The sequence below is a fragment of the Oenanthe melanoleuca genome, chromosome 8, assembly GCF_029582105.1.
Source record: "Oenanthe melanoleuca isolate GR-GAL-2019-014 chromosome 8, OMel1.0, whole genome shotgun sequence".
NCBI lineage: Eukaryota > Metazoa > Chordata > Aves > Passeriformes > Muscicapidae > Oenanthe > Oenanthe melanoleuca.
In genome coordinates this window covers 19928317-19944970 of record NC_079342.1, presented here as the reverse complement: position 1 = coordinate 19944970, position 16654 = coordinate 19928317, and the positions used below count along the sequence as shown (strand labels likewise).

The following is a 16654-nucleotide window of genomic DNA, read 5'->3' as shown; positions in this document are numbered from 1 at the left end:
TTAAACAAAATGTTTTTACAAAAGAGAAGGCACTATTGAGACTGATCTCAAACAAGTTTACAAAGTTAGCATTAATGAAACTTCTAGAGCATGACTGAAATTTTTATTGATGCCATATAGCATGGCATGGAAAATCTTTAAAAGTGCTTTTGACAAAAAAAAGTATTAAAATAAAAGTCAGACCTTAATTGTTGTACAAAGGCAGTGTAATCATCTGTAATTGAATTGTCAGAAATGCAAATGTTAGCATCTTGACATTTACCATTGCTGTTCTGTCTTTTCTAATTATCTTTATTAAAGGCTGAAATTAACAAAGGAAATGGCTGAAAATTAGGAATGGTTTGTTACATTAGGTGACATTTATCTCTTTGATACCCTTTATCTTGAGTTGGAGCTTGATGTTCAATTATTGTCTCTCTTCTAGGGAATTGCACCAAAATTGAGATTTTCTACAATCTCCATTATTTCAGACAGTCTGTTAAGCTTAGGAAGGAGTCACATACAGGTTAGCACAATTTAATTGTTCACAATTTCTAGATTTAATATTGATAGCCTTGCTTCCAATTTTTGCATGTGCTGCTCACTTCAAACTTTCCTCATTCTTTTGTTGTGGTTAAAGCAGGTATCATGGGTGCTTGACAACTTGATTAAATTTTTAATCAAGTATGAGTAAAGAGTGGGTTTGGTGCATGACAGTAGATGCTGAGAGTTCCTTGAATCTGAAACAATTATCAGCTGCTGTGTTCTGTGATCAGCTGAAGTGTCAGTCCCTGGTGTATTTGTACATGGGAAGATGCCTTTCACCATTTGTTACTGACACTTAAAATTAAGGACAGTGGAAACTAGGTGAAGTTAGAGAAGGTACATTATTAAACCAAACCAATTAATTTAATTGTTTTCCATAACTGTATCACTGACAGTAATGGAAATGCAAATTTTTGTTGAAAAGGCTATCACCTATATTAATCTGGAAATGCTGCTTTTGCAGCAAGTAAAGTTAAAGGTGAAGTAGCACTCTTCTCTGGTCTCACAGATTGGAATTTTGGTTTGGATTTCTGGCACAAGCTGCCATGTAAAGTTACTCTTACATTCTCCCTTTTTTGCTGTACTATTGAAAAATGGTGCAGCATCATTGAAAGGGAATGGTTGTCAGGAAGGCTTGTATGCAAAGACACTTAGGTGACTTTGACCTGTGCTGGCATTGCTAATGACTTCAATGAGAAGTTTCTTTCAAATTTAGCAAATGGAATGTATCGAGACAGAAAAAGAATTAAAAATAAGTGAAAATTGTCATTGTCAGAAAAGTGCCTTCAGTGAAGGTGACTTGAATAAGGGCAATTTGATTTAAAATTTAAACTGTTCCTAAAATTATCTATGAATGGCAGCTCAGATTTGCCTGTGTTGCAATGAAGGCCCAGTTTCACAACTGGTGTAAGCCAGGAGCAGCCTGCTTCTGATGAAGCTGAGATTAGTTTTATAGAATTAGTCTGGCTTTGTGTGGGCCAGGTCCATGCTGTGTCTCACTATCAGCTGCACAGTGAGAGTTCAGGTAGGAGTGGTCTCAGTACTGCTCTGAGTTCAGATTCTGTCTGTACAAAACAGGCAGGGTGTAGAGGGAAAGGCTTGAAGGCAAGCTGGACATTTTATTTCTGGGTTCTTCTGATCCAAAGCAGTACATGCAACATTCAGATTTAGGGCTAATGTCAACTAGCTCCAGCTTGAAAAAGGGATTTCTAATAGGAAGAGTATTATTTTTCTCAACTAAGCTTTAAAGAACTAGTGAATTCACCATAATCCAAGAAAATACAAATTTTAGAGAATGCAGTTGCATTTCCTTTGGAGCCTTAGGCAGCTCTAAATGAGCTATTAAATAGGCTCCTGTTTTAATTTACATCTTATATTTTAAAGGGCAAGAATTTTAAAAGAAAAGCTTAAACGGGCGAAAATATGCTTCAAATTTGTGTGTGATAAACTTTATGACAAAATCCAATTTAATTTTTACCATCTCCACTAACTGTGTGAGAAAGCTAATTGAGTAAGTATCATACATTTAACATCTAGCATGCAGTACTAGGTGTTTAACCTTCTTTTGGTTTCAGAAAATGTTTTTTAAATTGCTGTTTGATGCTAGTTTTGGGAGGGGAGCTTCAGCTGCTGTGGTATCTCTTTCTGGTAAAATTCTTGTTTGCATTATGTTCAGCAATGTTTATCCCACACACTGTCAAACCAGCTAATGTCTCGTCCTCACTCCAGGTGCCTGATTGCACCCTGAATGGAGAAATGCAGTCCAGGGTGCCAAAGAAGAGCCCTCCCCCAGCGGAGAAGGGCAGGCAGAGCTCGGCAGTGAGGAGCTACGAGCAGCCCACCATCGCCTCCAAGTCGCGCTCGCCGTCCCCGTACACCAAGCGCCGCATGTGCGAGCTCTCGGAGGAGGCCAGGCAGAGGCTGGCCCACCTCAACCTGGGCCCCCACGAGTTCAGGAGAGACACTGACAAACCTCCCTTTGTCATCAGGCGGGTTGGTACTCGCTCCAACGGGCTGCCAGCTTAAGCTCAGTTCAAATATTGTTCTTTCACTAAACAGCGCTCCAAAATTTCATTCAACTCTTAGTTTAGATGAATAATTTTCCCTCTCCTTAGCAGTCTGTCACAGAGTGATTTAAATGTAAAATTAACTAAAATAAAATTTCTTTTATCCGCTTTAGTAGCAGACAAAGATCAAATTCTTTCATGAATATCTTGGTTAAATTCTCCGAGGCCCCATTCCTTTTCTTCCAGCACACTAGACAGGATAATAGGTGTATAAATTCAGCTTGGAAGTAATTGATATTGGTATTAAAAATTCCTGAATAAGACTTTAAAGAAAGAGTGTCTAGTCACATTATGAACACTTACACTTCCTCTCTTTCAACTTTTTTTTTTTTATGTTGGCATCCTGTGATCTTTGGAACACTTCCTTTGCTCAGAGCTACATCTCAAACACTTTGACTTAGACATAACATAAGGACATATTTTGCCATACATGAAAAATTGTCCTGAAATTAGGTACTTATTTAAAGAAATTGTGTGTAACTCTTAAAATGAAGGGGCAACATATCCCAGCCACCTGGAGGATCATATACTCTTTTTTTTTCCCCTCTTAATTTTTCTTCTTATTGCAACAATTACAAAGAAAATCACTTTGAATTTGTAGGGGCAGAAATGGGATTGTTCATATTCTGTGCCATTATGATTTGTCATTCTGTGACATTATGATTTGTCTATAGTTCTGGGCACTTACCATAATCAGTTTAATAATAGTTTGCTTCTACCTCATCTTTTTACCTAGTATAAGTACTAATTAATTAATAATAAACTGTCAAAGTTTAGAATTCTTTCCCAAGTTTTATTCTACATATAGCTACCTTTTAGAAATTCAAAATGGCCTGAATAAGTCATTAATCATCATCACTCTACTGTTTCTCTCAAATATTTTTCTTTTAACTCCTTTTATTCAATTCTTCTGGTTTTTGATCTATAGGTGAAGTTCACAGTTTAATTATAGTATCATTAACACTGATTATTGATTTTCAATGCTTGGTTATGTTTGTACAAAAAAAGGAGAAAGCTTGTCTCTTAATTCAGCATATCCTGACTGTCATGGCCTTTCTAGATGGAGAATTCTCCTTTTAGGGCATCTTTACTGCTGAGAACTCTTTTGGCCTGGAGATTTTGTGTAGCATTAAGATCAAAATTGGATTATATTAAATGTAATTTTTTAATTAGGAAGAGATTCAGATCTCTCTTGGTGAGATCTGAGCTGTTTAGAATAAATATGAGATATGAGTTGTTTAAAAGGCTGCTGACATTACAGATGAAGGAAAGCTCTCTGTATTTTCCCTTTCTTTGAACAGTAGGTTATTCAGAATTTTCTAGACCTTTCTAGCATTGTTTCCATTTATGCATGGTAATGCTAATAATGCACATGAGCCAAGTGCTATGAAAATAGTCTAAAATAGTATTTAAATAAAGTAAAATATTTCAGAAAGTACTAGTTGTGGTCTTATGAAGAAAACTAGAAAAACCAGGAGTTGATACATCTGATACTGAGCATTTTAACATTTCTGCTTCAGATTGGACAACCAGGTCCTGGTGCTAAACTTCATCCCTGGTGTTCCCCACGTGAAAGCACAGCTGAAGCCTGGCCCAAGGCACCCCTTGGTCAGTATATTCTACTATATATCTCATTAATGCTTTTGATTTCTGCAGGAAGTACTTGTATTTTGGGCTTTTTATTATTATTTTGGTTTTATATTTATTGTGAAAATGTCAGTCTGTGATGGAGAAAAAGCTGTTAGTTCTTCCTAGGTAGAGGAAGAATGCTGAATAAATTACTGCTTCAATAAGTGCCCTTGAATAGTTCTTGACATCATAAAGCTTAGAACATAGTTCTACATGATATGAAAATAAGAGCAGAGAATTCCAAAGCTCAGATAAGTGCTCTGTTTCACTTCACCTCTGTTGTTGACTTGGATGGTGGAGAAAATGTGCACTATGGTTTGTAGGTGTGTTGATCAGGCCTGGAGTATTGATTATTTTGAAGTTCAGGGCCTCTGTTCCTTCAAAAATTAATAATGTTTATTTCAGCAGTATTTATGAGTAGTGGATCAGTTGCTTATCATTATTAATGAGCATCCAGGATGTGCTCCAATATTTGTTTCAGCATCCTTTGGTATCAGTAAGTGAGAGTTTAATAAAAAGTGTGGGACCAGAAATTTAAGAAAGTGCCCTAAAACTTGATTTTATTGCAGATGTCTTACAATATGAGGATTTTAATGAGTCTCATCAATATTTGTTTATGTGTGCTGTGCCTCATTTTTATTTCATTTCCTCACTAATTTTAATTTGTTATACAGCAAGTCATTATGAACATGTTATTTTATATTTGTTCTTTGTCGTTGCACTGGGTGCTGGATTTTAAAGGTTTCACATCCCCTTTGGGAACAGATTTGCCAGTCTGTGATAGCTGGATAATGGAACAGACCAGATCATCTGATACCATTGCACACTTACAAAATGAGCTGGTGGTTTCTGGCCAGTATTTAGGAGACCAAAATTTACCTCACTATTAATGTCCAGAGGATTTTTTGGTCACCTGCCCATGTCTTGAGGCTTAACTGTAACTTCTGAAAAGAACAGATCCCTAGGATTAGAAATCTTAATGCAGACAGTACAGTTTGGTCTCTTTTTGCTTTTCCTGGGTCACAGTGTGAGGGTTGTTCAGTAAAAACTGGTAGAACAAGAAAGTAGACTTAATGTCAGTCCTTCAGGAATGAGGTGCATATTGATAGTGGTGAAAAATTCTAACCCATTATGGGCCTGAGAGTTCCTCCATGTGTTTCCCTGGGCTTTGTATTTGTGTCTGTGAGTCAGTGGTGAGGGAAGGAATGCAGAGGTGATAGGAGGGAGAGATGCTCACAGGGAAACTTAAGACAGGATTAGTGAGGTACAGCAATATACATGGGAATTCTTGGGAGTGGCAGAACCTGTTTTGATATTGATTTAAGCAACGAATAGTGTAACAGAATGTGCCACTTCTGTCTGTGGATGGTGCCTGCAGATTCATTATTGCAAATATTGTATTCCATTCAATGGGAAGTCATGGTTTTCAGCAAAAGAAGGTGATTTCCTGAAATATACTGAGGAAATGTATTTCCTGAAATACACTGAGGAGAAAATAATAAACTGCTTTAGATTTGTTTGTGAGGACAGATAGGATGCTTTGTAAAAGATTTCGTAGAATTTAGGAAATGTAAATTTCTTTTTGATTTCTTCTCTCAGGGACTTTTTTTCCTTCTCCAGATTCTTCTCCTCTTGACAGCTACAGACCCAAGAAAACTGAAGTGAGTACTTTGAAGTGTTTTTGCTTAGATAATTTTTTTGGGAAGCTCTGAGCTTCCCAATCTTTCTTGGATTGTCTTGCACAGGTGTTTTTGAAACTTCATCTACTGAGATATCAAATGCAAGAAAAAGGACATTTAAATCTGATGTAGCCCAGTTAAGGCCTGCTGACAGATGATTTACAATCAATAGTAGGAAACTCTAGCACTCTTTAGAGATGCTTATGCCTTATATAGAGACTTTGGTTTTCCTTGGCATTAAGGCATGAAGCAAGGCCTTAGTGGAGCATTTAAAGGCTATTTGCATTTTTTCTTACCAGTTATTCTGAGAGCATTCTTCATTCTGGAACTGTGTGAAGGAGACACTGGTACAACTGGGAAGCCACTGTTGTGTTATTTCACATCCGTTATTTTCTACATTTTAGCTTCTTTCTGTATTAAAAGAATCTAAAGATTAATGTCAGGTTGTTTTGGATGTGGGAGGTTTTATTTCTTACATCCTCATTTAGTTGTTTTTTGCCTGTGTTCCTGAACTACTGTAAAAATTGTGGGTTTAGGCATTTAGTTATGTGTGCCCTCCTAGACTGCCTAATGGCTGGGAAAACTGATGATAATAGGGAGGAGAAGAGAAGAGGAATTATGAGGATAAACCTTGATATATATGTTAAGCATACTTCTTTCAAACTCTAAACTTTTATTTCCAAGGACTGTAGTTCAGTGTACCATGTGAGTCTAATATATTGTGCTGCCTCTGGATTTTTCCATGGGTTGTTTAGACTCTCAGGCATTATTCTGAATCTGTGAGATTCCTGGGAAGGGTAAGCCTTTAAGTTGTGCACTCAGAAAAGTTGATAAAAGGGCTGTTGCAGTAGAGTTTCCTATAAGATGAAACCAACAGATTCTTCTGAGACTTGATGATTTATTTTAGACCACAGATTTTTGTATGAGATGAGGGTCCTTGTTCTTTCCCCAGCAGACAGATATTCCTGAATGAATATACAGTCTTTAACCCTTCAGGTTGAGAAATAAAAACATAAAAATTGTATGTCTTGATATTTGTAATAAATTTTAGTTTGGTGGGGTATTTTTCAGACAAAATCTACCAGTGGGAAAGGCTTGGACAGTTCTGCTATTTGCAAGGGGGATGTGAGCCTAGATCCACCCAGCAGAGAGTCCCATTCTGCTGCTTCTTTGGAGCATTCAGCACCTCCAGCAGCTCAGGAGCCTTCTCTGAGCAGGACTTCTCTGAGCAGAACTTCACTGAGCAGAACTTCTCCGAGTTCTGTGCTGAATCGATCTTCTCTGAGAGAAAGGTAATGCCCTGGCTCTGTTCAGGACATTCTGGAATCAGGAACATGAGCTGATGATAACAGTGCCTGCATGACTGTAGTTTGCATATTTGGAGTTGTGAGGGCTAGAGAGACTGAAAAACCTTCCTGCAACAGCTGTGTTGTTGTTTGACTTTTCCTTTTACTGTGTTTGCAATCACCTCTCTGCTTGATGATTACAATCCTAGTAACATGGCTGTGAAAATCTCTGAAACAGTGACACCCTGGATTTTAGGCTGCCAATGTCCATCTGCAGCAGGGAGTGAATAGATCATCACTTAAATGAATCATCACTGTTTCAGAGGTGATTGGAATCTCAGGGATGTAAATACAGATATGTAAAAATGGCAGGTAAGCTTTACGGCAGGTACTGGGAAACCTTTTTTCCATCTGACTTCTCACAGGTGTTTTGGAGCACATACTTGTGGCTGTGCTGTACTCAGATGTGTGACTGGTGTGCATAACATGGTTGGGCTAGCTTTAATCTACTCAGTGTGTTATTTTCCAGTCTTTTTTTGTTGATGTCGTAAGATTTTGGTTTTGATTTTTTTGAGTTGAAGTGTGGACTTCTGCAGCTATTGTGTGTATATTAATTGCTATATTTCAGTTATTTTTCTTAGCTATCTCCACTGACCCCAGTGGGACTGGGTTGGGAACAGTTTCAAATATCCTTTAATTTAGTGGATTTCAGTCCCTGGGTTAATATTTTGGGTCAATTTCCCAGCTTCAGTGCCTTATGAGGGTGGGATAGAAGAAATGCCAAAAAAGCAACAGATGGTTTCATACTTAAGCCCTCCGGTCCTTCAAGGAGAGTATTCCCTGCTTCCTGCTGAGTGGAACACTTTCTTGGTGCTTCTCTTGTACATTCAAGTAGCAGGTTACTGGTTGGATTTCTGGGAACAGAAAAACTGTATGCAAGGCTAGGCCTGAGTAAGCAGATAGATAAAATATTGAGAGAAACTAAGGATTAAACTGATGACCTGTCCTAAGTGCTGAAGATGTCTTTTGGTGACCAGTTCACACTCTGTTAGCATTGGTATCAAGTTAGTCAATGCTTGAAGGTTGCATTTTACAGCCTACACACAGCCTAATGCTTGTTTCCAAAATAGAAAAACTGTCTCATTTTTCTTTAAAAAGAAAAATGACAGATGGCAGGTGGGGACTGAATTTTTAATACTCACAAAGATCAAGTTGGTGTTTTAACATCTTCCTCTGCTTGAAAACTTGTTTGTTAGTTGTTCTCTGTAATAGTGTATCTTGAGAAGTGTTATACAGAGATTAGGATGTATCTGGGATTTGAAAGAAGTTTCTTTGTAATCTTGTCTGCCTCCTGACTCTCCTCTGACAATGTTTTTGCATTAGTTATCCATATCTGGGGAAGAGATACTGTCATGGTGACTTTTTTATCCTTTTTTCAGCTGGACTCCCTTTGGAGGGATTGGGGCTAAATTATATACATATTTTATTTAGAGCTGATGGGGTGCCTTCTGTTGATAGCAGGAAAGACTTGTATGTTGTGAGCTGCTGTTACATGCATAGTAATTTAGTCATCTGCCAGTTAATCTTGAACTTTTCTGAATGTTCTTGCTTTTTCTCTTTATAAGCCTCTCTCCAGAAGAGAATTCTGATCTTGTGAAATTATGGTTTCTCTTCTTATTAAAGCAAATGTTCTCAGCTCTTCAGAGCTGTAACATCTCTTTATGTAAAATATGTAACCATTTATTTCTGTCATCAGAAAAAAAAATCAAAATGAGAAATAAAGGGCAGAGTCTAAAAAAATTGATCTCTTTCATGCTACTGAGATAACAATGGTTTTAGCTGATTGTGTACTGAGAGTTATACTTGGAATGACAAACATGGTTTAGAGGTCAATGTTTAGAAATGCATGCAAACGTTGCTGTTCAGATCATAGAAATACAGAGGAAATCAGGGCACTGAAAGTAAAGCAGTGTTGTGTAATTGCTAGAATATGGTGTCTTATCTCACAGTATTTGGTGTTTATTTCCTCAATTTTATTTTGAATTACAAAGACAAATTGCTTAGCATATCCAGGCTACTGTTTTTAATGCTAGTCAACCTACAGTCAATATGAAACTTGACTTCCCACCCTGACCTTTATTTCCCTCTTTTCCCTTTCTTTTTTTAAAAAGTAGTGTAAAGTGACTGACTGCCTTCTTGGGAGTACCAGAGCCCTGCTGTGTGGCTGTTAAACCACTGCAATACTTTTCAGTGAGACAGAAATTGGGGTCTTGTGCAAGGTCCTCTGAGCCCTTTTGTATCCTCCCTGGCAGTTTCCAGTCCCTTTCTTTGAGCTTGCTAGAGGCACCACAAATCAGTCCTCTTCCCCTTTCCTCTGGGATTTCAGTCAGAAGCAGAACTGTAAACAGATTTACTATAGAACAAGACAGCCAAGTTTTGAATATTGATTTTTCATACTTTCTTTTTACATTTTTCATTATGTACATCGTCTAAGGAAAGCATTTGCTGATGTTGGAAGCTGACACTCAGCAGAGTGATGTGGCCATAAAACCCTGCAGAGGTCCCTTCCAGCCCTCACTATTCCATGATTCTGTGAGATTTGACTGCAGCTCCTGTGCAGACCTGTGGCACTTGCAGACCCTCAAGCTCCTGCCCATAGTGTGTGCCCCAGAGTTGTTCAGTTGGTTGTGCAGAGATCAGTGTTCTTTTGTGCAGAGAGGAGCATCCCTGAGTGTTTTGGGAAAGAGCATTCATACTCTGTTCTTTCAGTGCTGCTTCAGGCAAGCAAAATTGGAGTCCAGTCCTTGCTTTCATGGTGCACAGACATCCTCATGCACTCCTAGAAAATGGGGTTTTTCTTGGGGACTTACAAGCTAAGCCTTCCTTGCAGCACTGAAACCTGCAGCAAAGTACCTGTCAGAGAGAATAGGAGAAATAGTGAGATGGATTCCATAAGGTCAAGAAGTCCTTTGAACAGAGCTGTGTGCTGGCACAAGAAAAATCCTTTCCTCAAGAGACTACAACAATCATGGGAGTATTTGACTATTTCTGTTATGTGAGAGGCAAAGCTACTTCTCATGCATTTGGGATCAAAGGAATCTTTTTCCTGCTCTGGAAATAGCATGCTTCTGCTTTTGTTTCCAGATTGAAGTGCAGTTTGATAGCTTTTTTCATGTTCTCTTGGTTATTTTGCTGCTATGTGATCTTACCTGCTATAAAATTTAACAAAAACCTAAGTTCTCTTTGAAGTGAGGCAGAGGTTAAGTGTCTGGATCAGATGCCCTTCTGTAATACTCCTCTGTTGTTTTACTACCATCTTTTATATTCTCATTTTGCTAGTGCTAGGGAAATAACAGCATGAAGTTAGATATTGGTAATGATAGATATAATGACAGATACTAATAGATATTAATGAAATGCTAGATCCTATGTGAAGTCTTTGAAAACACCAGTTACTAGAATTTTTGGCTTCAGTGATCTTGAAAATGATCATCCCAGGATCTTGGGGGTTATTTTTATTGCACAGCAAAAAGCAGAAACAGGTGGTTCACCTGATATTTTAGAGACTAAAATGCATCCTGAGGCATGGTTTGCATCTTTGAGAAAGAATATTTTAAGTTTTGAGAACTTCTGCTAAAAAATAGAACACTGAAAAATATTACAGACTTCTTAGGAAAAAGCTTACTCTCAGGAGAGGCTGCACTTAGGTTTCCTGTCTGTTCCTAGCTATTTAAAAGTCATTATTTCTGATTTTTGGAATTTACTTTGGAAGGAAGGTTTTGGGTTTACCAGTCTCACCTCTTGGGAAAGTTTACTTCTTTTGCATCCTTTAAATATTAACGTCTGGAATCAGCACTTGAGAATCATTTATTTCATACTACATTCTGCAAAAGGGAGCAATACCTAAGGCTTGCTTCATATTTTTGACCAACATCTGTACTATTTGTCATCTTCATTGGTTGGTTTTGCTGCAGCAGTAAGTAAATTTGAAATTGATTGCTGTCAGAGCCATTTTGTGTATAAATTAATAAATTCAGAGAAGATAGAAGGTAATGGAAAATCTTGCAAAGAGCATAAGGAGGTGCAGCCAATTTGTGACATACTAATGATTTAGTACCACAATGACTTCAACCTTTTGGGAGCAACTGCTCAGCTGGAGTATTGACTTTCATTGAAATTTCGGAAGCTGTCTGCCACTAAGTTTCACTTTTTACATGATGTATATTGCCACAGTTTTAAGGGCTGGATATGAAAAGGAGGGGGGAAAAAGCATTTATTAATTTAAGAGCTCAGCACTGAACGTGTCACGAGTGCTTCAAGGCCCAACTATAAACAGGGCTTTTCAAAGTAAGAGAAGCTACATAGAAGGCATGAGAAATTTTACCTTATTTTTCATGTCCTACTGAAGAGGGAGAGGAAATTGGTACACAGCTAAGCTGTCAGCTTCTGTTTCCAAATATTTAGGTTTCTGTGCTCTGATTTAAGGCCCTGTCTGTGTATGGTTGTTCCTGCTTTGTAGTAATATCCTGCCACTGTGGAAGCAGCCACCCTCTTCCACTTCCAACATTGTGAGAATGTAGGGGGTTTGTGTTGGTATAACTTTATTACAATTTAGCCTTCTATGTACAAACAGAGCCTCTAAAACACTTCAGGGCTGCATCATAGCCATCAGTCACTTTGAGGAAAAGCAAACCAAAATTGTGACCTTGACTAAATAGACCAGGAAAACCCTGAAGTGTCACCAGCTTTTCTATTTTGCCTCTCTACAGACCAGTATGCACTGCAAACAGGTTCATCCTGCTGAATTACCACCTCATGTCCTCTAAAATTAAAGCCCTAAAATGTCCTTTCCCACTGTGAATGCTGAATAAATACCTGCATAGATATAAAATATGTGAGGTGTTTTTTTATTTGAGTTAAATATTTTAGGTTTTGTTGAGACTCTCTCCTGTTCCACATGTAAGTAGTTGCAGATTATGTTTTTTTCAGGTTATACTCAGCTTTAAGTGTTCTTACTCTTCCCCCCATTACAGCAGCGTTCTCTGCAGTTGTGAATCTGGTACTGCAGGACTTTGTTGATTTCTGTCCTCTGATATTTGTCCTTGTACGTGGTTTTGCTCAGTGTGAGGACTGTGTCTTTGAAGCTGATGAGTTCTCGTGGAGGCCACATGCACAGAATTGTTCCCAAGGCAGGGAAGGGGTCACGAGAGCCGCTGCAAATACTCTGTACAAGGCTCTGCCATTAATTCTGCTGATGTGAAATGTATTAATATCTCCTGCTGAAATGTGATATTAATGTTTTTGCTATGTGCAAGTGGATGATTGGATTGTCTGACATTTAAAAATTCCTATTTATTACAGCTCTCAAGTTTGCAAGCTGCTGTTTGAGTAGAGTACATGGGTGGATGTATCCTGTTTGCATTTCTAATGGAGTATTTCATCCCCGTGGATAAAATTATACATGAAAATAATCTTTAGCACAAAATCTACACTGTCTGTTTGGCTTCATTTTTTTTATTCCATCAAGGTAGATGTTGTCTGTATGACCTTAAAAAAAAATCCTTATCTCATAAAAGAAAATAAATGCCTTTTAGTCACATTACAAGGGAAAATGGTTCTGTTTCCTTGATCAGACTCAACACAACATCTTTGAAATTAATCTTGAAAAGTTCTCTGATTGATTTGGCTTTTTCTAGGTCACTGAGCTATATTTCCAAAGTGTTTATACAATCTATTGGAATCAATAAACAATTTAAACTGATGTAACTGCAGAATGTTTGCAAGTCCCAGGGAAAATTGAAAGTATGACAAAGAATACAGCTGTAGAAGTTTATTTCGTTTATCAGGACAAACAGTCATTGAAACGAAATGACTTTGCTTTGAACACTGCAATATGATAGTGACACCTTAATCACATAAATAAGTAGCTGGTCATTTTAAGGAGTTGTTATTGGTGATTTTGGGCAAATGGAATCCCTTTATTTATACTCCAAGAAGCTGTGCAATAAAGCCTGCCTTATAAAGTATTTCAAATAGGAGAGATAGAATATCATAAAAAGGTTTCACTTCAGATTATAGTTGTTGTGTTTCAGGCACGATTTTATTTTAGTTTGCATTTCTGTTGGTAAATATTAACATTATTCTTTAAATGTGGATCAGACCCTATAGTTGTTGCTAAAATTAGACAGTGAAAATACTAGAAAAGCTAATTAAAAAGAAGCTGATACCATTTTTAATCACACTTAAGATTTTGATTTCTTTTTTCTTTTGGTAAATGAAGTTTGTGGTCTGTGTGAGGGGCCAACATTTGTTATACCACAGCGCACACTAGTGGATTGATCCATAAAATCACCTGCAGGAAGAATTTAATAGTTCTTGAATTAAGTACTTAAATCTTCTTTTTGCAGACATAGCCATGTATTTTCTAACTGATACAATAGCAAGCTGGGTTGGTTTTTTTTTTTCCCCAAAAGCATATACATTTATCTCCAAGGATATTTGTAAATTTACGATTAATAACAATGACCTGAAATCTTACATAGGAATTTCATAAAATTTATTTCCCAAAGGCAATCTATTCCAACTTCTCAGAGCAAGCAACCTGAGTGTTGGAAGAACAGCAGCTGCTGTATAAATAAGGGAAAATGCCATGACTTCATGGCTCTATCTTTTATTTGTCAGATGGGAAATGACTCACTCTTACTGCATCTAGGATGCAGATTTTTAAACGTGCATTTCAGAGGTCCTTTAATATCAGTAAATGTTGTAAATTCTAATGGGAAGCCATAAGATGATGGTATCACTGCAGACCCTTTCCCTTACCTCTCTTCTTTTTAAAACAGAAAGTGTTTTTTTTTTTCAAAACTCAGGTGGTAAAGCACATGCATTGTAATGCAGTACATCAAATGGGGTTTGACTGCATTAGGGAAATGAATATTCCTTTCTGCTTAAGGGACTCAGGCTTCTGTTTCTTTAAAGGCAATGCTTTTCTCCCTTTTACAAAATTCTCAAACCATTATACTTTATTTTAGAAGAAGTTATGTGAAATCTTGCTGAATTCTAGTATGCAGATAATTGTTTAGTATGAATTTGCTATACATACTCTTGGATTTGGAATTAATTGTAAACTTCTCAGGATAGTAATATCAATGCTGTAGTCAGCTCGGTGAAAATTCCTGCTTGTAGTGATCCAAGCATAAACAATGATAAAATCATTAGAAATGTGGAAATACATCCCCATATAGATTATATGTTATATACTTCCAATATTGTGTCATTTCTTGGCACCTTTTCCTGAAGAAAAATAGAAACATTCTCACGTAGATTAATGGATTTAAAGAAACTCATAAATAAGCTGAAAATACTGGTGCTGTTTAAAACCAAGAGAGATATTTTGGAAGTACAAGCAACAATAAGTGAGTCCAAATACATTGCTTAGAGGAAAGAAAATAAGAAGGAAAGATTACTCAAAAGCAGCAAACTGGTCAGTTTCTAGTTGTATTTCAGTCTCTGTTTCTGGTAATAAAAGGAATCATACAAAAGATTGCAAAGAGCTCTATGCCCTGCCTGCGACCTTCAGGATAATCTGGCACTTCCCATTTTCTGGATTCTGCTTCCATTTATTTTTACATTGCCGGGCTCCTTGTTTGATACTGAAGCTTTCCCTGTGTACTTGGTTTGTTCTTTTTGTAAGGAGCTGGGCAGTTTTTTAGCTGTATTGAAATTTCTGGAGGTTTGGTGAAGGTAAACTGAGCCAGGCACGATCAGACTGGGGATTCAGGAGTGATAGACTAGATATTGCAGGGAGTGTGATAACTTGGAGAGAGGAGGGCAGAACTGGCACTCACAGTCCCTGTACAGAGCAAACTGTGGAATCTCAGGGTTCAGAATCATCTCGAATTTGGGAAGGCACCAAAGGCTGTGGCTGTTGCTGGTGCTGCTGATGCAGGCAGGGAATGCAGCTCCATGCTGCTGCTTCTCACCCACTGACCCGTGCTCACATTAGCATGATGCCACATCGTGAGTTGGGATTTTCTTGGTGCAAAGTCAAGCTCTCAGAGCTTAGGCAACATTGAAATTAAGATGCACAAATCTTCATTTGGTTTTCTGTTTCTTTCCAGTGTGATGAGCTTGTGTAAATAAGTATTTCTTAACTTTCCTCCAATTATTCTTTCCTTCTATTCATTTTTAATGTAATAACACGATTGGCGTGTAAACAATTGTATTCTTAAAATCTTAGTAGACTCCCTTAAGAGACTAACTATTGATATGAAATTTCTGCCATCTTTTAAACTTGCTAAGAAGGATGAAGGCTTTTTTAGTAAAGTGGAACAAAAAAATCCAAAACATAACAAGGTAAAATCCAAAAGTAGTTACTTGTTTAAATTACTCATACCAAGCAAGCAATTACTCCTACCTAGTTTTTAATATTAAAAAACCAAACTTAAAATGAAGTTCCTCTTGTGAAATAAAGACTACAGTTGCAAGTTTTTGACTCCCATGTGTTTTCCAATTTGCTTGCATTGGGGTTACGTTCCTTTTGATTTATTCTGTTGAAAAGAACTTCATGTGTGCAATACATCCTTTAAGGAGAGGCAAATGAAACCTGATCACTGGGAATAGGATCGCTTTTTTTATTCTGTAGGGACCACACAAACCTTACAGAAATATTACTCAAGTTACAAAATCATCAACATTTTCTGTGTTTTTCATCTCCTGTTGGTGTTGTGGCTGCATACTGTTTATGCACTGCTTTGAAATGTTTCTTTACTTGTACCCCAGAGGAGAAAAACAATCAAATCGAAACATTGTGTGTGTTCCAAACAGAAGGAAGTAATGCATGCTTCATAATTAAAAGGAAAAAGAAATTTGAATCAATGGGTTTTTCAACAAGAAAATATTTCTTCACTTTGTTTTTCTTCTTCTACTTGCAGATTTAGCACTGGTTTGCTTTCACCAGCAAATGGAGATGAGATCCATAAAAGAGTGAAAAATATTTTAAGGACACACAGTGCTAGACAGCGCCTAATATTTGTAAGTTTGACTGCAAACTAAATCCTTCTTTTCCCAAAACTGGCTGAGAAACAGAACTGTGCCTACAGTCTCGGATTTATTATAATGTTGTCCTTTGGGACAGCCTTGATTGTAGAAATATGGATTTGGTGTGTGAGCTCAACTGTTTCACACTGATTTCAGAAGCCTCCTTATCTTTCACCTTTATGGGCAACTGGTAGAAGCAACCCTCTCATGGCTTATTTGGAACAATTATATTGGGGTTTGGGTTTTTTTATATTCTGATTCTGAACTCCCAGTTTAAGAAAAAAATGTTACAGATGTGTAGAACATCAAGGCTTATCATGTTGTGCAGCTGCACATCAGCAGCTGCATGTGTCCAGCTGTTTCTAGAGCTAATATTATTCTTCAGATGTGTGTTTTTTTTCCCTTAATTACCTGGCTTTCAATGAACAGA

At 37.4% G+C, this 16654-nt stretch overlaps 1 protein-coding gene across 4 annotated transcripts in view; it reads left to right on the top strand.

The window, feature by feature from the left end:
• Nucleotides 1–16654, top strand: part of SPATA6 (spermatogenesis associated 6) — a 41574-nt gene that overhangs the window by 12130 nt on the left and 12790 nt on the right. Inside the window, exons 6-11 of one of the 4 annotated variants that reach the window (XM_056497950.1) lie at nt 425–505; nt 2254–2517; nt 4112–4199; nt 5841–5881; nt 6971–7191; nt 16119–16218. In XM_056497950.1, coding sequence (XP_056353925.1) covers nt 425–505; nt 2254–2517; nt 4112–4199; nt 5841–5881; nt 6971–7191; nt 16119–16218 — 795 coding nt within the window. Of the gene's footprint in view, nt 1–424; nt 506–2253; nt 2518–4111; nt 4200–5819; nt 5882–6970; nt 7192–16118; nt 16219–16654 lie in introns of all 4 variants that reach the window. The other 3 variants (XM_056497949.1, XM_056497951.1, XM_056497952.1) reach the window with 3 other exon arrangements.